We start from the raw sequence: 26,682 nt of genomic DNA, 5'->3' as shown, positions 1-26,682 counted from the left end.
TTATTTTCCACTGCCAGGAAGCAAGTGATACACTGTTACTATGAGTTTTTTACTTTTGCATTGCCAAAATGCTGGATGGTAGTTGTACTTTCTGATGCACAAATCGAGGAAGAGACAAGCCTGAGCTGTGTTAGGTGAGGGATTCCCCACAAGATAAACGTAAACATTACCGCAGTCGAGCGGCGGCAGGGACCTGCCCCTTTTTAACGACAGAAAAATGGCAGCGGATGCTGTAACATGGATCGGAAGTGCCCAACACTTGCAGTTTGTGTTCATATCTTTCTTTTTCTTAAGTTGAGAGGTGATCCAAATGAATGTAACTGCTTTTGCGACGTCTCTAAGGGGGAGTCACATCAGGTTAGTGCTGAATGCAAAATATGTTCTTTGTTATACAGCCTAATAATTTGACGTCAGCAGCTGTTTGCACTGTTTTGTCGATTAAATGAGCTACATTGGTGTGATGCGCGAATCGGCTCTGACAATATCTGAATAATCATGTACGCACAAATCATCCACCTACACTCAACCCAACTAATTATTTTCTCAGATTTATCCCACGTCTACCGGTCCTTTTAACTTTCCAGGTGATTTCTTTATTGTGTTGATGTATGAGTGTTTTTAACGGTTTACTTTCATGATTAGAAAGGCGTCTGACAGTCATTTTAAACGTTTCCATCGGCGCCGTAATGTCACAGCAAATAGGCTATCCTGGGACATGAAGCTAATCTGCACAGACAGCTGTTTAATTCACACAAATATCCCGCTGTATATTATTTGACCAGAACAAAGTATTACTTATTTATCAAACGCCAAAACAAAATAGCCTACATTGATAGAATAGTAGACACAACTATATACACAGGGGGATCATGTAACAAGCAACAAAGGCATTAGAGAAAAATAGCTAAGTCTTTATACATTTTAACTGTTATACATTCTTCAGACTATATAATGCTTCAATATAATGTTTGATTTTTTTGAAATGGTTTATTTGTGAATGTAATATTTTTCATATAAGATAAAGAGATAAATATATAGGCTTTTCTTTATAGTGAATATCAATCTTTTCATAAAAGAATATAATATTTATTTTTTGTAAATATATATATATATATATATATAATATATAATATAAGTCATAGTCTTAAATATTTGAAATCTAACCAAAATAATTGGCTTCATGAACAAACACAATATGAATGACAAATGCTTTCAGTTTCGTTATTGCAAAAAACACACTTTTCCTCAACATCAATCCTGAATCTTAATACAACTGTTGTTTATTTGATTCACATATTATAGCAGTGAGTGCAGCAGTAACATCAGATCCTATTTATGCTGGGGGGAGAGGGGAGTTCGTCGGAAAGGTAGCCGCTGTATTTTTACCCTATGGGAGCTCAATTTGGCTTTGAGGGTGACTCCGACCAGAGTTCACTCCGTATCAGAGTGGAAGTGTCAAGGGTCTAGTTTGGGAAAGGCCATAGTCGATCACACCTCAGGGTCAGAGGTTACCCTCTTAAAGAGACAGAGCCTAAAATGACAACACTTGTATGCTGCTATTCACCTTTTAACTCAAACCAAGGGGATTCATAATATATACAGTATAGCATTTTATTTAAGGTTGCAGTCACTGTGCTCATAAATATTTTTTCCCATTCGCATTTACTAACTTTTAGGGGCATATGTGAGCAAAATGGTTGCACTGTAGAGCCCTAGGAAGGCGCTATAGTGCTATATCAACCACTTCAAAAACAGCTCTTTCAGCAGTCAGAACACTTCCCAAAAGATCCCATACTATCTATCTATGGGTGTAGCTTCATGAGGCTTATTTTAAGTTTAGAGATGTTACATATGAATCAAGCTTCCTTAGCCCCTCATAAAGCAGCTTTCTGTTTCACAGTGAATAATTCCTTGCTACAGCAATTGCATTTGAAAAAAACTCACCAGCTTCACAACATCAACAAGGACTTAAGGCTTTCCTGCAGAACTTTGAGATGGATTTAGTCAACCTGCTTGGTAGAACACATTAAAGTTTAAAACTTGTCAATTCTTGGCGCCAGTAGGTGCCGCTATGACTATGACTGGATATTGGAAATTCAACGCCAGATCATTTCAACAATAAATTTCTTTCTCTCTTAAGATTGTGCTGCACACATTTGAGTCGATTGGGTTAAAGCTCTAGGAGGAGTTTGTTAAAGTACGGAGAGTGTAAATAAATAACTTCCCGCCGCTATCCGTTCAAAACATAGTTGGACTTGCCACTAGCAAGATTGCTCAAAAAGTTGCCCCATGTATCATCAGCTTTAGACTGACCAGGGCGTTACTGAAGATGACGGATCACCTGTTCAAAAACTTGCCGTTAAAAGGTTCCTGCTAAAGGAGCGAATAACTACATTAAACTTGATGCAGCACCTGCGGGATCACCATAGCTTTGCACGCCTAAGTAAAGGTAGGCCTAATACATTATATTGAATAACTAGCAAGTTGGTGGGGAACCAAATATAAACGCGTCACTTATAATTGATGCCGTAGCGGTCAGAGTTGAGCTTCCAGTGCAACGTAAACGAACAAGGCAGGTGTTACCTTTCAGGCCAACCGCTGCGCTTTGAGGCCCATTATTTTCAATAGCTTGGTTTATTGCTGCGTCAAGAAACGTGCACCGCACGGCGAGCTCGCGCGCATGCTGCGGTCAAAGTAGTTGAACTTTAGTGATGAGCAGCTTGATGACGGTAACAGTACAGTTTATTCTCCTTTGTTACAATTTCCCCTGGTGGACAAAAGTTAATATTCCTCTTACATTAATAATACTTACATATTATAGAAATCTAATTGTTAATGTCATTAAATATTAAAAATCAACTTAAGTCATTACTAGTGTTGTGAAATTAATTAATGCGTAATAATCATAATAATCATGAAACCGTGATTATTTCTCTGACAATAATCGTACCAACAAAATCTGTAATCGTTGCATCCCTAGTGGTGAGCGTTGTGGTGCTAAACAGCTGCCGTGCATCACCCAGGTGGGTGCTACACATTGGTGGTGGTTGAGGTGAGGCCCCCCCACTTCATTGTGAAGCGCTTTGAGTTTCAATGATAAAGCGCTATAAAAATGTAATGCATTATTATTATTATTATTGTTATTATTATTGCATTATGGACAGTCCATTTACATGCAACTTCCTGTCCTGTCGTGTCGAAGGATCAAGGAGGGCCCCCAGCCTCCTACTCATGTCAGCATTAAATATTTCTTCAAAATAATGTAAAAATGTCTTCTCATCTTCTTCTTGTAACCAGAGTCTTTCATCTCACCCCAAATCTCAGACCTTAAGTTCCCACCACACACAAAGTGATATTATTTTACCATCTGTACACAAATGTAGCCTAAGTAGTGAATTGTATTTGTGGGATGTGTGGTAATGTGCGCCGGTGTGGCTACAGTGCCAGGGCTGAATTTTTGTCCCAGTCCACCCCTACTTTAAGGGTACTGGTTTTGGTACTGGTATCAATAAATTTTAACAATACCTCACCCTAGTGACTGGTCACCACCCTGTTAGCTGTCATTTATTGTTAAATGATCAGGCTTGTTAGTAACTGGAAGGGCACTGATGAGCCAGACTACCTCCAAACCTACAGTCGATTTTAATCACATGCAGTTGGAAGCAGGGACGTGCACAAACATTTTGGTGGGCAGGGGCTCAAGTGAAAAAAAGGGCATTTTTTTAAACAAGACAAATATATTAACTCAACAACATTTTTACTTTTCTACAAAATAATCAGTTCACACAGAGACCACAGTCTTCTTCAGTATTCACTAGGTTTATCACAGGAGCAGGCGACAGCAAAGCAAACCATGCCACAATGTGCAGGTTTTCTATGCTAGGCTACTAGATAAATCTTCATACATAAATCTTCACACTAAACTGTAGCATTGGGCTGCAGGCATAGTCTAATTAAAATAAATGTTATTTAAATACTTTTGTATTGTGATGACGTTATTTGACACAAATGTCAAATGTCTCCATCAGACGACGCTAAAGTTAGCTTCCGATTCGGAAGTTAAAGGGAACTTAAGTGTTGCTGAGCGACCGAATCTCCGTTTTTTGCACCTCTTACTGCTGTGAAAGCTGTTATGCATTTTAGGCTGTTTGAAACACTTCTTTAGATTTGAAAAAACTTTATTTTAGGGTGATTTCACAGCTTTTTCTCCACATGCAGACCACATTAGACCAGTTCCAGATCCAAAACCCCTATACCTAGAGCTCTCAAATCTGGACTAGATTACTCCAGAGAGACTAAAGTTTCAATCAAACATAGTTTCAGATTTGTGAAACCTTTATTCAATTTGTGAAAATGCTTTAAAGGAGGATTTCACTGCTTTTTTTGCATGTAGACCACATTAGACGAGGGTTTGATCCAAAACCACTATTCTTAGAGCTCTCAAATCTGGACTAGATTGTCCCACAGAGGCTAAAGTTTCAAACAAACATAGTTTCAGATTTGTGAAACCTTTATTCAATTTGTGAAAATGCTTTAAATGCTGATTTATCTCCTTTTTTCATGTGTAGACCATATAAGACCAGGTCATTGGAACTCCAATCTTCCGACCTGATAGCCTATTTAGATTTTTTTCCCAATAAATATATTGGTCTGACAGGGAATCTGTTGCAAACAGGAATAAATATACTGTATATTCTTTTATTAAAAAAAACAAAAACAAAGAACAAGCATCCAAGAAAAAAGGGCACTTTCTCTCGAGGAAGAAAAAGGGCAGGTGCTGAAACCCCTTTTGATGTCTATGTGTGCACGTGCCTGGCTGGAAGCCACCCTTTTGGTCGTCTTAGCTCCTTCCACTTGTTGGCATTAACTGATTCAGTTCAGATGATAACTTCATTGACTCATTTTCTTGTAACCAAAGCTGGATCCAGTGGTGCGCCATAACCCACACATTGACAGGACCACTGGGTCAATAGAGTCTTGAGAGGAACGAGAGGCGATGGAGAAGCACATCAACCTAGCTGCTGGTCTTCTCCGCACATCCTCCTCACCTGTAGGTACTGTTTTTTTTTTGTTAAAAAGAAAATCTTTGCACTTGCATTGACTTTTGTGGTTTGAGTGACATAACTGAGAGAGGAAGAAGAGAGTGGCACATCATGGGAAATCCCCCGGCAGTCTAGGCCTATAGCAGCATAACTAAGGGATGGTTCAGGACTCACCTGAGCCAGCCCTAACTAAGTTTTATCAAAGAGGAAAGTCTTAAGCCTACTCTTAAATGTGGAGATGGTGTCAGCCTCCTGAACAGGAGAAATATGATCTCTTTTTCTGGTTCTTCTGCATACAGATGCCGCAGCATTCAGCTGAAGAGTCTTAAGGGACTTATTGAGCCTGATAATAAAGAATTGCAGTAATCCAGCCTAGAAGTAACAAATACGTGGACCAGTTTTTCTGCATCATTTGGAAACAGGATGTTGTTGATGTTTGCAATGTTACATAAGTGAAAAAAAGGCGGTCCTTGAAGTTTGTTTTATGTGGGAATTAAAGGGCATGTCTTGATCAAAGATAACCCAGAGATTCCTCATGGTGGTAGAGTAATTGTATCTTTATGAGGTGTTTTTAAAGATTTAGGCTACATCTTCAGTAGGAACTAGTAGGCTTTGGTATAAGATGGACAGAAGGTTTAATTTGTTGTTTTCTTGGGATTTGTTGACGATAAGAAATATTTCTGCCCCAAATCCTCCAATACCACATGGTCTTGTTCACAAGTGAGGGTAAAGCGGCAAATTGGGTCAGTGTCAACACTAATGCAGGGATTGTACTGGATTGTTGTGGTAAAGTGGGAGCTGAACCTGAAGGTGAAACTCTCAATTTACCTTTCAATTTACTTTTCAACCCTCACCTATGGCCTCAAGGTTTGGTTAGAGACTGAAAGAACAAGATTGCGGATACAAGTGGGCGAAATGAGTTTCCTCAGTAGGATGACTAGGGTCACCCTTTGCCTGAGGTTAAGGAGTTCATCTGTAGGGAGCTTGGAGTAGAGCCACTTCCCCTTCATGTTTATAGAACCCAGTTGAGGTGGTTTGGGCATCTGATAAGGATGGCTCCCAGGTGCCTCCTTTGGATGTTTTCTGGGAACGACAACCTAGGAGACCCTGGGGTAGACCCAGAACAAGCTGGAGAGATTGTATATCTTATGTGGCTTGAGAATGTCTCAGGATTCCCTAGGAGGAGCCAGAAGACGTTACTGGGGAAATTGACTTGCTTAGGATGCTGCCACTGCAACCTGGCCCTGGATAAGCAGCAGAAAGTAGATGGATTGTTGGAATGAAAATATACAATAATACCTGTCTTATCATTTAAGAGGAAATAAAGGGGGAAACTGTTGGTTAATGGGTAATAGCACCAAAACAAACCATGCATACAATAGTGTACTACCCTACTTGGACAAAAACAATCATTTCCAGGCAGTACAAGCAGGCTTATTGCTGTGTGGGAAAAATGGAGAGAGTGAACTTTAAACTCTCCTTGTCAGCTGACTAGCAATAAAACCGTATGGGGCCCTGGCTCAACATGACCACAAACATTACACACATAGCATTAACACAAAGGGAATAACATCCACCACCTGCAAAATGCATGCTGTATTTTTGTAATTTGCCCTCTAATTGAACCTTTACCTGAATACAAAGGCCCAAGAGTGAGAACATTGATTTTGTGGATGAATCTAAGAAACTCTGAAAGCAAAGAGAAGAGAAAAGACAATCACGAGGTTGCTTTTCAGGTTCCACAACAGAGAGAGTTTCAGACAGGCAGGCTGGTAAGAGCAGGTTGACATTCAGGAATGTCAGCACGTCACAGGGTGGTGTAGAGAGAGGGACAGAGGGAGGTAGTCAAACAGAGGAGGGACAAAGAGCAAGAGAGAGAGAGTCATAAATGCAATAATTACAGCTTAGCCAGAAATAAGCAACACACTCTCCTGGTTCCACAGGTCACCTGCGTAGCTAACAGCACTGTTGTCCTTCTGACTGGAGGAAGACAGGGCCCAAGAACCACTTCTCTGTTCTCTGAGTTGTTATTTGTACTGTACTCTTTCTTGGGATTTATTTTTCACCAGCATTTTTTTCAGTTCTAAGCATGGATTTGCTCCTGGATTCTGGCTAATTATTGATAATTCTTCCTTCCAGTTTCTCTCAACTCACTTTTTTTTTTAAAAAGGAAAAGGAATCTTTTACCATGTCTGTGACTGCCCTGTTCAGGGGCAAGTGGGGGCAGAAGTCACATGAAACCCCAGAGAAGCATCAAGCTGCTGTGGTTCAACCCAGCCATGAGGAGGACGATGATGAGGATGAATCCTGTGTTGGTTTTAGCAGAGAGCCTATCCGCAGGAACTCCCGCTTTTACCGGTCAATGAGGAAGAAGAGGCTGGTCTCATCTGAGCAGTCTGAAAGTAAGGAAACAACAGGCGTCTACAGTGCTTACAATTTAACATTGTATTTCTACTGTACCTCGAATATGGGCTCATGTCTCAAAAGTTAATTTATATTTAAGTTGACTTTTCTGGCCCTAAAGCAATAGATTTTTGAAACCTATTCACACTTTGTCAACTGAATACACAGCGAACATTGACAGGCTTCAACGGAAACATCACATTGCAGCAGCATGGTCTTCGTAGATTCTGTTTACTGTTGCTCTGTTTTGTTGTTTCATTGACAGTTGATGCAGTTATTTTTGACCATGGAACAAAGGCTCATCCTTCCGTTGAAATTCACATGAACACAACCAGAGAAACTAGTTCTGTTTGAACAGCATAACAGTATGCATAATACCTGCATAATACCTTTCCACAGGTCACCTCATGATTTTAAGCAAAAAAACATGAAACAACCAGGATACCTACCTAATATCATGTTTATTAGTGTCTGAAATTATTTGGAAATTTCTTATATGAATGTTTAATTGCCATCCTGCAGATCAATCGTCAACAGTTTTTAAGAGGCACAATCACAGAAACAAAGTTTTGAGCTTAGACTTTGCCCGGCCTCTTTGATAGGCCACAAAGGGAGGGATAAAAGTGATTACTTAATACATAACTACACCGTCAGCATCAGTCTCCCGAATGGATAAAATTAAGAAATAAAACATTGAGGTCTGTTGAAAAATGTAACAAAATCCAGTCACCTGATTATTGATTACCTGAAATAAAGAACTTGAACTTAAATCACCATTAGTGAAGTTAAACCACTAATGATTGTTTTCAGAGGTAGTTTTCTGATTGGAACCCCAGTCCAAATTCAATTGAGTAAGATTTTCTGATCTTACCATTTATCAGCTAACCTGTATTGATCATTTTCACAGGCACTGATAACTTTGTCCTTCGCATTTTATCAGGGATATGATCCTATAATATTTGCTTTGATAGCATGTCTGATAAATTAAATGAATCTCAATCTCAGTAAAGGTGAAAAGATAATGATGTAGCTTCTAAAAGGGCTTGTTTTTGTCAGTCATAATCAGTGTTGGGGTAGTTACTCAAAAAATGTTATGAATTACACATTACTAGTTACTTTTTTTTTTTTTAAAGTAATGCCTTACTTTACTAGATTACTTACTGCTGGAAGTAACTAGTTACACTACTAGTTACATTACTTTTGGATTACTGCACAACATAACCAGTGATACACAATAAAGTTATACCTCATATATGCCCAGATCAACACACAACATACTCCTTATTTTAATGAGAACATACACAGGAGCTGTTTTATGCTCTTTAATACTACAAAGCTATCTGACAACAAAGTTGTGAACATCAGCCCAACATTTGTCAAGAGAAGAACAAGGCTACAGTACAGTAGCCTATCATAATGCTTAAAACTTTGTTTGGACATTTCATTGAAACATTTATTTCTTTTCTCCGAGAGAGGGAAGAATTTAGAAAGTTGCGTGGCGCTGCAGACAGCCCCCAGCTGCAGTGCATGGATCATGCGTAATATTCATCCAGCCAGAGGGGAACGATCACGAACCGTTCACAGCGCGTCGGTCTTATTAGTGCACAACCCGTACTGGCCCGCTGCAGACGGTCAGTGATAGTTCACTCTGACTGGATGAAGTTTCACGCTCCACATGATCCATGATGATAGAGAAATATAGAGATTAATGTCAATAAAGCATGCTGTCAATATTTTAGAGACCCCCAAAAATATCATAAATCATGGAAGTCTTATCAAGGGGAGCTGAGCACCCCCTGGCTCCCCTGTAGTTCACAACCTGAGCAGGAGTCTCTCAAATCGTTTGTCAGACAACCTGTTCCTCCTCGGATTTGGCACAAGACTGCCCAGGCTAAAGAGCCTCGCCACAGGCGCACTAGAGGGCATCGCTGTCCTTTCGCAAAACAATAAAATAGGCCTTTTACCTCCACCCCTTGAAAGACTGCTTTGGCAGCTCTGCAGTTTCTGCGTCCTCATGGACTGGCGCTGAAGTCAAAAGTGAGGTGGGAAAAGTGTTACGCAAAAAGGCACAAAAACGGACTTTTGATTTATTTTTCTCTCCTCCTGTTATGCAGATAGATAAACCATTAAAACACGCAAAACCCTCATTTAAATACTCCCACCTCCATTGTGTTTGCTCTTGTTGTCATCTTCGCAAAAATTCTTAGTAAATCACCCATAACAGGTACTAAAATTGCACGCGTAAGATAGTACCAGTTCTGAAGTAACGCAATGATTTTAGTAACTGTAATGTGATTACTGAAGTTATCAACAGTAATGCGTTAAATTACTGCATTACAGATCAAAGTAATCTGATTACAGTAATGTGTTACTTTGTAACGCGCTACCCCCAACACTGGTCATAATTTAGTTTTTCCATTACTTTCAGGGCCCAATTTACTAACAAATAAAGAGTACTATATTGTGTGTGCATTCTAAAATATTGCATGTGCAATTTTAGACAACAGGAGCAACGTAATTCTAATTCCGGAGAGGACCAACTTATTCCAGATATTCCATCATTTAATGTCATTATGATACTCTGATAAATTAACAGTATAGCCTAAAACACTCCCAATTCTTCTAAAATTTTTAGTTCAGTGGTTCAGGAGGTAGATCGGTGCGATGACTGGCTTCTCCAGTCTGGATGCCAAAGTGTCCTTGTGCAAGATACTGAAACATTTTGCTCATTCACACACACTCCAAGAGTGTGAGTGTGTGTGAATGATTAGTTTCTGTTTAAGAGGATTTGGCACCTTGCATGGCAGCCTCTGCCATCAGTGTATGTGTATGTATCCATTTACCATTTACATAGCAATTTAAGGTTGCATGTGCACAAATTACGACAAGTTTGTGCAGTTAAAAGAAGGAGAATGCCACTTGAAATACTCATACTAGAAAGGTATGTGAAGTTTATTATAAGAATATTAAAATTGTTCTTGCATTGCCTAGTGTGTTATTTTTAACAGCTGACTCACAGCTAGAGGATTGTCTCTCTGAGTGCTCTGGTTTTCTTGAAAGTTAGGTGGGTTGGTAGCTTTAAAGGCTTTTCCCCTCTCCTTTATTGAGTTATTTCTCTTTTTTGTGCATGTAACAGGTTTGCAAAGTGAAAAAGACCAAAGTCCAGCCCAAAGGGAGTTCCCATCTCCCACAGAAAGCTCTGCTCTGAACCGCTTGAAAACAGCTCGTTTGTAGTCCAGCCCTTCACTTCCTTTACTTGTGACGTCACAATGAAAACGCGTCATAAAGCTTGCCAAGCGGCTAGCGGGGTCAGGCACGCCCTCAAACCAAGCTAGTCTGAGCGGAGGCCCTTTGGCTCGACTCGCCTTTGTTTGGTTTTCCATTGTAGAAATGTTGCACCTGGACCTGCTTCCAGGTACTTTTTTTCATATCACCTCACCTCCGTCGAGGTTCCAAGCGAGCTGAGGGATACTAAAATGTAACGTGAAAACAGACAGACTGCTGATTGGTCAGAGAGAATATTCACTATTCACTGCATCATCATTGCTGCGCCAGACAGAGGCGAGTAACAGAAAGTTTGATATTTTACAGTTTTCGTATGGAATTTCATCACTAAATCCACTTCTGAGAAGTTTTGAGGTGAGAAATCAGCTGTGTAGATTTCAATATTGACAGTTTTACGAGAAGTGATGGCGGAACAAAATGTGCTCAAATAGTTACATATATCTATATATATATATATATATGTATATGTATATAACCCATCTTCTTCAAGGTTCAACATGCACAACCCTTAAAGAGGTGGTATTATGCTCATTTTCAGGCAAGGAATACTTGCCTTCAGAGTTAATAGCCAAACCCGGCAAGTGGATGATTTTAATGTCAGATTGCAACCCCTTCACACACAGGCAATAAAAAAAGGATTCATTTTAGTAGAAAAACTACATATAGCCCCTTTAACTTTAGTGAGTGACATCTGCAGATGACCATAATACCAGATGACCTCTCCCTCACCGTTTCTCTGCAAAATGCTAAAGTGCAACTATACCTGTCCGGCCCGCCCAAGTAAAGTATATGTTGAAAACACTTAAGTTAGTGCAAGCTGTAGGCCTATTTTTTGTAAATATTACACCTTATAAACCCCTTTTCTTGGTATTAAACAATACCAAGAAACAAAACACCAGGAGACTGTTGGTGAAGGCCAACCAAGAGCTGATTTACACAGAGCCATGGAAGTATCATTTGAAAAGTAATTACATCATCCTTTTCTGCATGCGTGTTTTTGCCAGCTGTTGGGGGGGCTAAGCTTTTCTTAGATAAAAGTAGAGGGAGCGCCAAGGAAAAAAAGTTTGGGAACCACTGCATTAAATGATGTCAGCCGCCATAGTATTTATATTGCACTGCTTTGCAACATTGTTTTAACTGTGCTGTGCATTTTTTATGTCCTATATTTTTGTACCACTTAATACATTATGTTGGGATCTGGTAGGGGCAGGTTTGGTTGTTAGCAAAAATCAAGATATTTCAAATATTAATAAAGTTGTTAATATTACAAAAAATTATTAATCAAGATTAATCAATATGGGCACCACCCTGGAATCAGTGACCAAAAACCATAGTTGAAAGTCTCAAAGAGTGGTTTGCCCACCTATAAATGCCAATAGCCTATTTAAATAATATTTTACATTAATAAGGTGGACAGTGAAGGTAGAATCTGAGCACTGACCGTCACAACAAGCTGTTATTAAAACACAATAAACAAAGAACCACTGGCAGCTGCTCTTTAAAAGGTAGGCTACAATTGGATTTATTTAACCTTAGCACATCAACTTCAGCCAACACACCACTATCATCTGCTCTAACTTTCATTATTCGGCAGCAGTGTTACTGGACTTTGGTTATTGGCTTCATACACAGTTTCAGGAACAACACAAGTAAAGAGCCAGTAGCGCACTACCGATACAAAATGCAACGCTCTACGCACGAAAGCACACAGCAATAAATAGGATGCAGATGTCCGTTATTAAAGCAAAGTCTTTTTCAGCTTGGATCCTGATTATAGCCCGGGTGTCAGCAGGTTCAATGGCGCACTGATTCATTTTAATATTATAGAGGCTGCTTGATCAGCAGCATATCCTCAGGGCTTTAGTGCATTTTATTCAGCTAACTCAATCTTTGTAATCTGTCCAGAGGTTTTTCAAATGTATTATGTGGAAAGGCACAAGTCAAAGTCTACTCTCAGTGGAATATTCATAGCACACACCCACACACGTTGGGACTGCTACAGTGACGTGCAGTACCAACAAGAGATTCTGTTACTGCGTAAAAAAATAGCACTGATGCATTATCAGATGATTGCACAATTTGAATGCTGTTAAACTCAACTCGCCACTCTTAGTACAAAAAACACAACAGATCATCAAAAAAATACTTTTTCTTCACAATTATAACTAACACTGACTGAGTACAACAAAAAAAACATTTAGCGAGACATGTTTCGCATTGAAATACATTATGCTCATACAATGTCGATGCATAACTTAAATTAAAACAAATTATTCTCTGTTGTTAAAATACCTATCATTATGCTCATTGATCCTAATTGTTGTTTCATTTACTTGATGTGTTCAGATCCAAAACTTCACTGCATTGATTACAGTATGTATAATACAATACATTATTACTTAATTAAAATGAACAGAAAAATGCTTTTACATTTGAAGTGTGCTAGCCCAAAAATATGAGCAAACAAGTGATTGGTTTTGGAAGGATAAGTTTAATTTCCTTGTCCTCACTATTGTACCTGATTATTAAGACACTTTATTCTTTTGCTTGTTTCTCTCTCTCTTTCCGTCTCTCTTTCCAGATTCTACAAGACCTATTTTGGATCATGGTCCATGCAACAGAGCAGGAGTCTCCTCCTCTAATGCTCCCTTACCACACAAATCACCTTTGTTGCCTGGGACAAGACGGTGAGTCTGCATGCCTTCACTGCCCAACCCTATCACTGAACACAGGCACACCCAGAAAGCACATACAGCTTTGTTTAAACACTTCACACACGTCACTTTTATATTTCATACTGGGTACTGTCATTGTCTTATTGTCTGTGATAAGCACACACCCCATTCAATCTCTCTGAAGGATAATTCATTGTCACTCAAACAACAGTCTTCTGATGTATTCATTTCTACTCAGAAGACTGTGATCCCAGAAAGCAGTATGCTAGAGGTTGAGAGGTTAGAGGTTGCGTTTTGTATTTCTAGATAAGCTAATAGCTACAATTTAATGAGTATTCTGCAAAAAACTTCCAATCCTTTGGTCACCTAAATTTCAGAAAGCCAGGGATGTTGGAAGTCAATCAGTGTCGGGGGTGCCAAGAGAAAGTCAGTCGATATAATGAAGTCATGAGGTTACACAACAATTTTAGGTTTTGCATTATTTGAATGGACAGGATTTTTTATATCCATCTTTATTGACAATATTACAGTATATGCAGTATATATACAGTCCATATATATATATATATATATATATATATATATATATATATATATATATATATATATATATATATATATATACAGTATACAGTCATTTTTGAATGTTTTACAGTATTACAGAAAGTAAACGTGAATGCCAATATGTATGTCAAAGCAGCCTGCAGTCCCTCCCTGTCTTTGTATTTTTAAACATGCAGAAGCAAATAGCACATTAATGGGAAAACGCATTCATCAAAAATGTGTATTAAAATGTACAATCTTTACAATGTAGAAGAAAGTTTTTTGTTGTTTGAATAAATAATTACAATGTATATATAGTGCACGATTAATAAACTTGCAGTGTTATTTTTCTCTTTTTTCTCCTGGGCCAGTAAAAATATGCAAGGGTCCAGTAAAACTCTCAAATATCACAAGATGCCAACTGCTGGTGGATATGTTTAATTTATGGCATCTGCTGTGTGTATGGGATAAATATCCTGCCATTTTTCAAAACTGAAAGTACAGTTCTGAAAGGTTGAAACTAAGTGTTTGAAAATTCTAAATCTTACAAAAAAAGTTCTAAAACATCCTAAAATAAAATGTGGCAGTTCTTAAAAAGGAAAACTCAAAAACAACATGTTTGCAGAGATTTTATTTTTTTTTTGCACTTTGCAAGCACACTCCTGTAGGTGAAGATGTAGATGGCTGTGATGTGATTCTAAAGTGTCTTTTTGCTGTCATATGTAGACTTTCACCACAGCGCCATCATTCCAGAACTGTGTTGCCCAGCAATGGTGATGCCAGCAGCAGACATGCCAACAGGGATGCCGTGGATAGGAGAAAAGGAGGAGTGGGAGGAGAGAGGAGTGTAGACATATCGGCTGCCTCCAACAGCCTGCATAGAGATGTTACAGCTGACATGATCAGCTACCAGACCCACAGCATTTATAGCGGAGACATAAACAAGTTGTCTGAGCAAACAGCCACAGCTTGCACTGTACAGGAGATCAGAGGAGAAACCATGAGCTCACAACAGCCCATTTCTGATGGAGCAGACCGGGATAAATTCAACCTCAGGTCAGACCAAACAACATTGCAGATGTAAAGGACAGAAATGAAAAGGCTATGTGTTTGTGTTGATAGTAAATAAGATATCATTGAGTAAAGGTTTTAGTACTTTTGCTCAGAGATTGGAAGAATTATTATTAGTCTTGGAAAGACTGAATGTGAAGAGGTGCCGGTCGATGTTTTTATATTTCCAGCAAAGCAAAAAGCTTTCCTGGTGCTAGGGTTCTCTTCGTTTGGTTTAATGGAGAAGTGCAAAGAACTCATCATTGTGTGTCTGTGTGATGTAATGCACCAACAGTACTACTACATCATTTTTAATGGTAAAATGAAGAATACATATAATATACTACCTGCCTGCCTGTCCAAAAATCTGTATCCCTTTTTCTGTCTTTTCAGGCTGCTGAGCAATAGAGAGAGCTCCCAGACTATCAGCCACAGCCTCAACATCATTAAAAACATTGGTGAGGAAAGCGTATAATTTAAATTCCGCTATCAAATATGATCATTAATATGAAGTCATTAACTGATCCAACACATATGCAAATATCTTTTTTTATACAGTGCATAACTGTTTACCTAACGGGCTTGATAAGGCTTCAGTATTGTGTACTGAGTTGTATCTGTCACTGCATATCTTTGAGTCATTCTGTAAGTGTACCTCTCTAAGCTGATAGCTGGCTATGTTGGCATACTACTTACCATAGTATAGTTCACTGTGTACACAGGATAATGGTTATTTGTGAGGATTAGTCCAGATTCTTTCTAGACAGCAGGACTAAGGAAAAGACTTTCCATAAGGTTTACAGATATATGTATAGGCACTGTTTCTCTCCCTGTGCATTTCTTTGGCTGTGTGTGCACATTTCTCTCTTATGTAATTCTCAGTGCAGTTCTACGCCCACCAAAGCTATCTGCAATATACGACTGAAGGAGATTATGTAACAGATCGTTGTTGTCCAACATCACCTTCTCTCTTGATATACACATAGCCAATGTTCCCTGAAAAGTGCATCTGCTCTTATCAAATGTTTTAGTTGAATAAACTTAACCAAACCTATATTCACTAATCACTTATTGCCACACACATGGAGGAAGAAACTTGAAACTGTTATCTTTAATATTATTTGTTCCATTTCCAGTTTTTTCTCTTATCGTCTGGTTGCTATTGCTGGCTATAGTGAACACAAGTAAAATCTCTCATAATTTAAGCATTAGTGTGTGTATATATATATATATACATACACACACACACACACACACTTCAATTATTAGTACAGTGATGCAGGTTATTGTTAATATCTAAATTAGGCAATTAACATTATTTGCAAACAAGATACATGATAGATTCAACACAAGGTTGTATAATGGAATTAAGTTGTAGTTCCCTTTATGCTACTCACAAAATATATATGCAAAAAATATTAACAGTAGCTGAGTGAATAAATAATTATCACTCATATAAATAAAATTATTTTACATTGTGGAGTGTTGAGGATGAATGAAGAAGTCTCAAAGCCTTAGGGAAGAATGTGGTTTGGAGTCTGGAGACATCTGAAGGTGTGCTGTGGCAAAGCATCACGCTGCCTCTGCTGGCTTGCTTTCTTCGAGGTGAGCATTAAAGTGGGGCAGTTGCTGTACAGCACCAGAACCGTAAATAAAAGAACAGAAAGGTTTGAACACTTGTCATAATTCTGGAGAAATGTGACTCATGAGAGGACAATAAAAAACGTGAGTCTCCCGTGAGCTAACCTCTGTTGCTCCTTGTTTACATCCTGCAACAGCATGCTACGTGTGACGTTGTGTTATTCTTCTGCGCATGCGGGTCACTTTCAGGCTGCGTGCACACTGGAGTAAACTGTCAAACAAAATGTCAACTGTCAACAAAACAAAAAAATCGGATCTGGTAAAAAAAATAGGAATTAAGCATCAAGGCCTGCAGTCTGAACGTAGCCTAACAGCAGTTCCTGTGGGGTTCCTGTAACACATGGATTATGGGGGGTTCATTAGTTGTTGTTTGTTTCACGTTCCTTGTGTTTGATTGGCATTTGTAAGGGGTGGGCACTGGGCTATAGGAGTCCAGAGGGAAAGAGGGGAGATCTTGCAAAACTCAGAAACAATGGTCTGATAGAATGGGGATGGGAGGGCTTTGTAGCTTCCAGGAATATTCATGTAAGCGTGGTCCAGGGTATTTGTTCCTCTAGTGGGGATGTGGACATGCTGGTGGAATTAAGGTAAAACAGATGTGAGGAAAATCACCAGCTACAATAAAAACAATAACATCACGTTGTTTTGTCATGTGACTGCTGATGACCTTAAACAGTTCCTGCATTTTTGAATTTGTATCTAGAGGAATGTAAACGGCAACAACAAAAACACTGGAGAATCCTCTGGGAAGATAATATGGCCGACATCTTAACAATAATAATTCCACATCTTTTAACCTCTTCACTAGGCCCATGGGTAAGGTGCCTATCTCGAAAATGCATGCCCAAATTTAATATCTCCAAAATGACAAGGGCTATAAACATTATATTGCTAGCAAATGGAAGGTAACACATTTAAAAACCAGGAAGATTTAAAGCACTCCCTGCACAACTGTCTGCTATTGCACAAGGATCAAATCACTCCACTGCTGCAGCCAGCATATCTCGCTTGTGTCAGAGATGTGCTTTTTAAGTGACATATTTTATCATTGAAATTTACTTAATCTGGGATTACAACAGTGGTTGATCTTGTTGAAAAAATAACTGTTTCAAAAGAAATGTCACGGTTTACAGAACGAGTGCAAGCAAGAGTGTGAGCCCAAAAGTAGGGATGGGACGCTCGATACTGACGTGTCAACGCTGTGTCGAGATCCCGAAGCACAGGCGTTTAGAAACACTGCTCCAAAGCGTGGTTCAAAACGTCATTGTCACGTGACCGCAGTGAAGCGAGGCTTTGGTGCGTTTCACTCCTGTTTCGACAGGTGGCACACCTGCCGCTTCTACGCTTGATTCACACTGTTTGGAACAAACTGCACATCAGCTTTAAACTCATTTGACAGATTTGACCCAAGGACACACAGTCATTTGGTTTATTTGAGCGACGTGCTGTAGTAGCTATATCTGCACCTGTAGGCCTATGATGGCAAAAAAAATATTTATCTTTGCCAGTAAAAAATGTTCCATGTGACCAAATTTTTCCAAGGCAGGTGATGTCAATTATGAAAAAAAAAAACAGACTCAGCCCCAAAACAGCTGAATATTTCTGAAGACAATTCTTGACATATAACAAATGTATAGGGCCTATATCTACACCTTTGTTAATAAGCTATGGTATAAAACTGTAGATATCCACATTTATTACCATTATTAGGCTATATTCTTAGATTTGTATACTTTATTATAATCTCTACTCACTAACTTCAACTACCTATTATTCCTAATCCTTTTATGTCTTGCGAGTATCTGCAAGAATTCACCCTCAGAGATCAATAAAGTATTCCGATTCTGAACATGAACAAGTTGTCTCTATGGGGGTAGTGGTTAAGACATATGCCTTTGGTGTGTGACCTGGGTTCGATTCCCACTGTGATACATGTGTCCCTGAGCAAGACACTTTACCCCTAATTGCTCCCAAGCTGCGCCCTCTGACATAGCAATTGTGATTCCCTTTTAAGAAAAGCGTCAGCTAAATGAGTGAGTACTTATGAAACAACACACAGATGTGTTTTATTTAAACACACTTTTATTGCAATCCCCATCTGCTGTCTCTGACAATCTGAAGGCATTTGTTTGTTTGTTGTATGGTGATTTCTCCGAAATCCTGTTGGTCACGTATCGATAAGATGTTTAGAATTGTAAACGCGGGTCAGTCATTGTTTCAATGAAACCCCTACCAAGATGTGTCGATATCAAAAGTGACCAGTAGGTGTCACAGTGGACACAGTGTTTCGAAGCCTCGACCCAATTCCAGCACAATTACTTCAAACGTTTCAATGTTTCACAAAGCCTCGCTTTTCCCATCACTACCCAAAAGCAAGACACCAAGGCAGAGATTCAGTTCAGGGGATTTAATCCAACAGAAGCAGAATATCAGGCTTACATGTAGTTGACTTGTAAAAACGACGAAGAAACAGCAACAGACAGAACACTCCTTCATACAACATAACAGAGCATACACACACACTACAAAAACCGGACAAAGAAAGGCATATATACACAGGGACTAACGAGCAGGGCGGAGCAACACATGTGACAGGAATCAAGGTTAACGAGGAAAACAGAGAGACAGGCAGGCAGAGTGATTAACTGGGGGAACAGACAGAACACTTGACAGGCAGATATGGGGCAAAATAATAACCAACACAGACAGAACACATGTTACAAAATACCAGACAAAAATCTAACTTCAGACAACAGAAACCCATGTAAACAGACAAACACCGACCAACTATAACACAGGGATCATAACAGACAGAACCTAAATGACAACACAGAACTAGAACACAGAGTACAGAGCAGACTAAACCAAAATAATGCAGACAGAGAACTAGAAGCAAATACTAAGACATGAACTAAGGCACAGGACTGAGAACAAAGACATGGAACCAAAACCCAGACTCCCCAACAAGACACACAGACGGGATTGTGACAAGAAACTAGTTATTTTCCTCGTCTGATCACCCTGACAAACATCATTCAAGTAATGTCCAGTTTGTTAAGTACAATGAAGGACAACTTTGCAACAAGATTCAATGACTTTGACACGCCCAAAGAGTTACCCTCACTTCATATAAAGCAGTCTTTTCTGCATTGCCCAGTCAACTATAATTTGTTGGTCTCAAATGAACAGGCAAGTTCAGTTGGTTCTTAATTGTTTGCTTCTTTTTACCAGGAAATGCTGTGATGTAGCTATGTAGGGTGTCACATCTGCCCAGGTACTCATCACCTGTGACTAACAGAGGCTCTCTAAGAAGTGTGGCAGGACTTTTCTAAAGCTGTTCCTTATGTCTCAAAATTGTCACTGAGGCACAGTGATAATCTAGGCATTTGCAAAAAGCAAAAAGAATTTCAACATGTGTTCCTATTGCCTGATTCATTTTCTTTTGACCCTCCAGCCTGTCTGTACCAGGAATACAGGGACACCTCCAAGCAGCAGGAGATTGAGCAACGGCGGTGGCGTGAGAACCTTTCACCTGGGGTCACAGCAGGGTCTGTGGTGGCAAAATCTGGTGTCATGTCCCCCCCTGTGTTACAGCTGCAGCTGAGGAACAGTGATCGCTCACTGAGCTTGTGGCAGAACCTGGAAGCTGTGCAGGCCAGCGGCCTACTCACCCAGCTACCGCAGAAAGAAATCATAATGCAAGAGGTGAGCAATTCTGTAAGGGGGAAGGATTATTTGGATCAGTACAAATGTTAAAACATTGCATTCAAGAGGTAAGCATTAGGTTTCACTCTTTACTGTTAAAGAAGTCAATATTAAAGGTGCGCAAGGCAACCTAGGAATCCAAGAAGGACCTGAATACAGACAAGCTGGCGGATGTTAGCCATCATGGTCAGTGTGACAACAGGCAGAAGTGGTTCTTGGTTTAGATAATGTATGTGTAAAGAGGATGAAGAAGACAGCGCCTAACTCTTTCACAAAATAGAGGAGAAGACGGTACTTTTCATGGTCAATGCATGCTGGAGTATCTGCTTTTTTGGCTGCAAGTAGCATGACATTTGAAACAGGTAAATCATCGAGTTTATTAAATGACACTAGGTTTTAAACCTGCCATCCTCTGTTCCATTGTGTTAAACTATGAAATGATCCTGTGTGAAAATGTAGCATGTTAGAGTTAAAGGGCTATATGTAGTTTTTCAAAGAAATCACTTTAACGCCCATTTGTGAACAGTCTGTAACCTCACATGAAAATGAACGCCTGCTTTCCCGATCCCTCGGAACAACCACTATTGTCTGTCGTGTGAACGGATTGGGTGCATTTCCTGCATGTACGCTCCCAAGCCCCTTGCCTCGTACAGGAACAACAGCACAGGGTTAGGCTAGACTGGAGGACTCAGAGGCGGACACAAGTGAGATGTCAAACACAGGATCAGATTTATTGTAAATGGTGCAGGGAAAGGAGCAGGAGGTTGGGACGGAGCAGGGATCTCCAGACAGTGCGGGGCTTGGTAATGGCGTCCTTTTGTTCTGTACAAGGTGGCGTGGCTTGGCAGGCTGAGTTCAGGTAGGGAGGCGGGCAGCGTCTCAGGCGATACTGAGGTGGACAAAGAAACAGTTCACTGAACACTCAAAACAGATGAGAATTTGGCCAGAGCAATTGTACCACAGGAGGTAAACTGGCAAAGAGTGGGAGCTCAACCAGGGTATTTGGCTGCAGGTGGTGATTACTGGATTAGCCACAGGTGTGAGACTCTGCCGGTGGAGAGGAGCCAGGGTCGGACACGCCAATGAACACATACACACAGCACATGACAAACGAGACAGACAGGAACAGCAGGGGAGGGAACTACACGGAAGACGCTAGGAAATAGGAGGAGGCAAGGCCTAATCACAACACGCAGCTAATGAAGTGTCCGCCAACACCAAAAAAAACGACATCTCCCAGCACAGACTCCAACACAAACTCCATCTAAAAAACATTTACGTTTTGTGCTGAAGCCACAAGGATTTAATGAATGAGATTGACATACCATAATGAAAGTCTAACTGGAATTAATATAACTCAGATCTCTCCATGATCTTGTGAACTGCGCTGGGCGGATAGAACATACTACTTTAAGGGCCCCCCTTAAAGTGGGGGGTATCACAAAATAAGGGGTGGAAGGTTCCAAGTGTTGCTGGCCTTTAACACTATTGCTATGCTAGAATACTAGAAATTAGAATGAACACTAATATTAGCCCTAAACTGTAAGACAGAAAAGAGTTTTATTTGTGAATCAGATGAATTGTTGAATGTCAATAACCTGTTGAAATGGGACAAATAGGCCTACTATAAACAATCTGTAGGCATACACTAGCCAAATAAACTGTATAGTATTATACTAACATTAAACGTTTCATTTGTTATAATAATGTACTAAAACAAATTTATACTAATTTCTCCTCCAGGTGGAGAGAACCTCTGCGGTTGACAGATGTAGATTTAGCCATTGTTGTAATATTAATTAACTTTTAGCTATTAGCTTCTCCACCGTTTCAGTTGCTGTAACTTATGAACTACATAATATACAATGCAACTTAACAGTGCAGGACACCACCACAGTTCATTCAATACAGTAATGTTACTTACCACGATCTAACCTTTATACTGAAGTTTTGCAACAATTTATAATATTCACTCTAGCTCAAACTGTTTTCATAATCATGTTAGGGTGCGTGGTTGGGCGGCAGGTTGGAGGACTCACAGCTGGCAGGTTCCGTTCAAAGAAAGGTTTATTAAACCAAAAGCAAGTACACTTGTGACGTGTCCGTCCGTATCGAGGCTTTCGAAGCCTGTGTCGAGTAATGCAGGATGATTTTTGTGAAGCGCGTATTGAGGCTTGTGCTGATGACGTGTTATGTGGTGACGTTCGTGACCGATTCAGGAGATGGTTTGCGGGTTTGGCCTGCGATTCGAAAGGAGCAGCAAAATGCAATGGACCCTCCTCAACATTTTGTGGACTTTTGAACTTGAACAAATTAGATTTTATCTACAGCTCATTTTAAATGGCTAAGAAAGTTTATCAAATTATGTCAGAATTGCTTTGATCAAATAATAATATAATGATGGCACAGTAGAGCAAATGTAAATGCTCTGTACTTGTATAGCGCCTTTCTAGTCTTTTCGACCACTCAAAGCGCGAGCCTAAGTGCTCAAACGGAAAGTAACATTCACACACATTCATACACTGCCGGAACAGCCGCCAGGGGCGAATCGGGGTTCAGTATCTTGCCCAAGGACACTTCGACACGCAACCAGGGGGAGCCAGGGATTGAACCGCCGACCTTCCGATTAACGGCCAACCCGCTCTACCTCCTGAGCCACAGCCGCCCCATCAAATGAAGCACCGTGAAGCTTCGGCCCATGAGTGAACCAATTGGATGGAAAGCTTCAATGCTTCATGAAGCTTCATCTCGCCATCACTACTTACAGGCAGTGGCTGAGTCCAATGGAGAATCCACAAGGGCATGGGGGAAACACAAATCCAAAATACTGGCAGACAAAGTTACAGGCAGATATAAAAAAAAAAACACACAGGAGACAGGGCAAGGCTGGCTACAAACCACAACAACAGACAGAGCATCTAAACACAACAATGACCAGACAAAGACTGAGGGAAACAAGCAAGGATATAGACACAGGGATAAGAGCTGGGAGGAGGTACACAGGTGAGGGACATGAGTCAAACGAGACTCAGGCAGGCAGAGTGATAACTGTGGGAACAGACATGACACAGGTTACTGAACACTAGACGATAGACAAGACAGAACCCCAATACCCAACAGACCAAAATAACAGATAATCAACTGACCAAAACTCAAGAGTGCAAAACTTGGCATGGCTGACAGGCAGAGTGTGACAAATCATCCAATACATTTAGCTGTGCTCACATTGCTGAGCCTATCTAATAAAAAAATATACATCTAGTTACTGAAAAACCTGCGTATCATGTTGGCTAAATGCAGTAAATGAAATGTTGTCATGCAACGAGCATGGATTAGTTCAACCTCTAGCTGAAAAACAGTGGTGGAAGAAGTACTCAATTTTCCTACTTAAGTAAAAGTACAGATACCACATAAAAATATTACTCAAATAAAAGTAAAAGTCATCCAGTATAAACCTACTCAAGTAAAAGTAAAAAAGTACCCGCTTTTAAAAATACTTAAGTAATCAAAAGTAAAAAGTACTACACATTTAAATCTATTGATCTTACAAAAAGCAATCTATCTTTTTAAATTCACTCAAGACGGGTTTGAATACAGCATTATAAGTTATAGAGAATCAGAATGTGATCCACTTGGTCGATAACATTTGAAACGGCTATATCAGCCGCACGTATACAATTTTACCCCCATTCCCGTTAGTGTTGTGTCGTTCAAAGAACGTTTCGTTCATAAGACCTAATCGTGTGTATGACTCGGGAGGAACGGGTTGTCTCAGTGAGTAATTCGTTCATTTTCACTCATGCGTGAAGGATTTTGGACTCTTGCGTTCACTCGTCACACAGCAGCTGCATGGGCTCCGTCAGCACAGGAAACAGAATTGATTAGTTCACGACTCTCAACTGTGGGTCTGTTTGAGTCAGCCAGGCAGCCTTCAGTGTTTGAGAACGCGCTGTTTTTTAATCACCCACTAGAGGGCTGCAGCGCAGCAATAACCAGCCTAGTTCAAATGAATGAAATGAATGGAATGACTCAAAAAAAAGATTAGTTAATTTTAATGAACGAGATTTGTATGAAAGAGTCTGTCAAAAGACTCAAACTTGCCATCACTAATTCCTGTTAGTGGAGGGCTAAACCGGAAGCTAGCTTGCTCGCCGGGCAAAAGTCAACACAGTGGACGCTGTGGCGCTACTGCCAACTAGCGTTCGAGGGTGTAATTGCAGAATGACGGACACAGCTACGCACAAGTATAAATGCGGCGTAGCTACGCACGTAGACCCTACGCAGGAGTATAAAGAAGCCTGAATGGAAAACTCTTCTACACAAATCCCAGTCCTAATAAAGTCTGATAAGACTGGGGGCCAATCTGCTGGGTCATGTGATGGATCAGCATCTGTTCCATTAGGGTCTGAGCTGCTTGTATCTGATGCTGGCTGTACATCTCTGGCTGTGCTCGTACTGTCTGAGGCTGCCTGTGTTTGACTTAGGTCTGTGTGACCTGCTAAAAAATTCTGGACTTGGTCTGTGCTGGTACTGGCTCAGGCTGGATGTGGATCAGCTGTGCTCTACTCTACTGACAAACTTCAGCATAGCCCCTATAAATTATAGATATTTTCTATATTAAGTTGCATCAGGCCCATTCAAGCTGGCTCCTCCAAGTTTCCTTAAATACATTTTCAAATATAAAACACTATATATAAAATGACTGGGCTGAATACGTGATCCTTATTATTTACTGAGATGTGCATCTATATTGCCCAGTCTGCCCCGCTAATCAACATTTTAATAGTCAATGTGTATCCACTGTTGGATCCATAGCTGTAACTAAACTTCACTGTCTTGTTTTTAAATGATGTATGAGGAGTGCCATCACATCCTGTCTGGATTGGTCCCACAGATGTTTCTTGCTCAAATAAAAGAGTTTAATTTCTTGCACGTGCATATATTTCCACGCGCAACGAGGTCATCATTCCCAGCTACAGTTTTTAAACGCTGTGGCCCGTCTGCGTTTATCAAAAGTAGTAAATAGTTGTATTTCACTCTAACATTGTACAGTCACAGTCTGGCAAGCAACCAAGACACGACAGACAATAGCCAGAGATGGGGACTCGAGTTTGAGACTCAGACTCGGACTTAAGTCACATACACAGTGACTTGAGACTCGAGGTCTGGGACTCATGAACAATGTTTATTTTTAGGAAACGTCTGATGAGCTTGTTGTTATTCCTCTCCCTCTGTTACTTATAACCTGCCTACATAACACATAGTATCTGCTGCGCGCGGCCACAAGTGACAGAGGACAACAAACACCGGCAGCTGCTGAGCCATTCATCATAAACTTTGGCTTTAAAACTTCATACAACAAGGCCCAAAATAGGTTAGTAACCTGTGGTTAGTAAACATGTTTAGCGCAGCATTGGCCATCTAACGTTAGCTTGCTTCTTGCTTTAGTTACGACCTTTGGGATGTTAACTCCGACTGTCGCTCGTTATGAAAAAATGAATGAACATTTATTTACTTGCCATAGTTGTGGTGGTCGATTAACATAATCGTTTACGTCCCGCGTACCGTTACCGTTTTATTTAGTTAACGTTACATTGGTTTGAGAGTGTGGGGGATGTGTTGCCTTACACTAGTTTAAGCTGTCATTGATTGCAATGCACATTACATGGTTGTGCTCTGTGAAAAACAGGTTACTGGTTTATTGTTGATCATGCAACGTTAGAGTTTTATTTAGTTATAACATTACACTGGTTTGAGAGTCTGGGGGGGTGTTGACTTACAGTAGTTTATAAACTGTCATTAGTTGTAGACTCATTATTGTGCATAAGGCTACATGGTTGTGCTCTGTGAAAAACAGGTTACAGGTTTATTGTTGATCATGTAACTTTACAGTTTTATTTCGTTAGCGTTACACTGGATTTGAGAGTTTGCGGGATGTGCTGTGTCAGGGTTTTGATTAATGCAAAGCAGGAGAGAGCCCAAATGCAAGACACTGGAAAGTTGACTGAAGGAGCACAGGTTTTAATCCAAACATAACAATTCAGGCTTACATGCAGCAGGCACAGCTGATCAGGCATCACAGAGACAGGCAGAACACTCATCACATGACAATGACTGGATGGAGACTGAACAGAAACAGCAAACATTTGACTAACAAGACAGCAGGGGAAAACAGAGAGACAGACAGAACACAGGTGACTGAACACTAAACATAGACCATATCAAAATAAGAACAGAAGTAACAGATTAGAATAATATAAATAACAAACTAATCCAGAACATCAGCAGACAGATCACAAAATAATACAAATAACCTACAACCAACAGGGAAAACAGAC

General features: G+C 40.0%; 1 protein-coding gene across 1 annotated transcript in view; it reads left to right on the top strand.

Annotated features, from left to right (window-relative positions):
• Positions 1–233: 233 nt before the first annotated feature.
• The window catches only part of ngef (neuronal guanine nucleotide exchange factor), a 64,554-nt gene continuing 38,105 nt past the window's right edge, over positions 234–26,682 (top strand). The window contains exons 1-7 of the mRNA XM_046074055.1: positions 234–357; positions 4,919–5,050; positions 7,213–7,444; positions 13,312–13,417; positions 14,675–15,004; positions 15,392–15,456; positions 20,094–20,344. Coding sequence (XP_045930011.1) covers positions 4,997–5,050; positions 7,213–7,444; positions 13,312–13,417; positions 14,675–15,004; positions 15,392–15,456; positions 20,094–20,344 — 1,038 coding nt within the window. The 5' untranslated portion in view covers positions 234–357; positions 4,919–4,996. The remainder of the gene's footprint in view (positions 358–4,918; positions 5,051–7,212; positions 7,445–13,311; positions 13,418–14,674; positions 15,005–15,391; positions 15,457–20,093; positions 20,345–26,682) is intronic.

This window comes from Micropterus dolomieu, linkage group LG17, assembly GCF_021292245.1.
Source record: "Micropterus dolomieu isolate WLL.071019.BEF.003 ecotype Adirondacks linkage group LG17, ASM2129224v1, whole genome shotgun sequence".
NCBI classification, from domain to species: Eukaryota; Metazoa; Chordata; class Actinopteri; order Centrarchiformes; family Centrarchidae; genus Micropterus; species Micropterus dolomieu.
The sequence above is the reverse complement of the archived record's forward strand: the minus strand, read 5'-3'. Positions and strand labels throughout refer to the sequence as shown.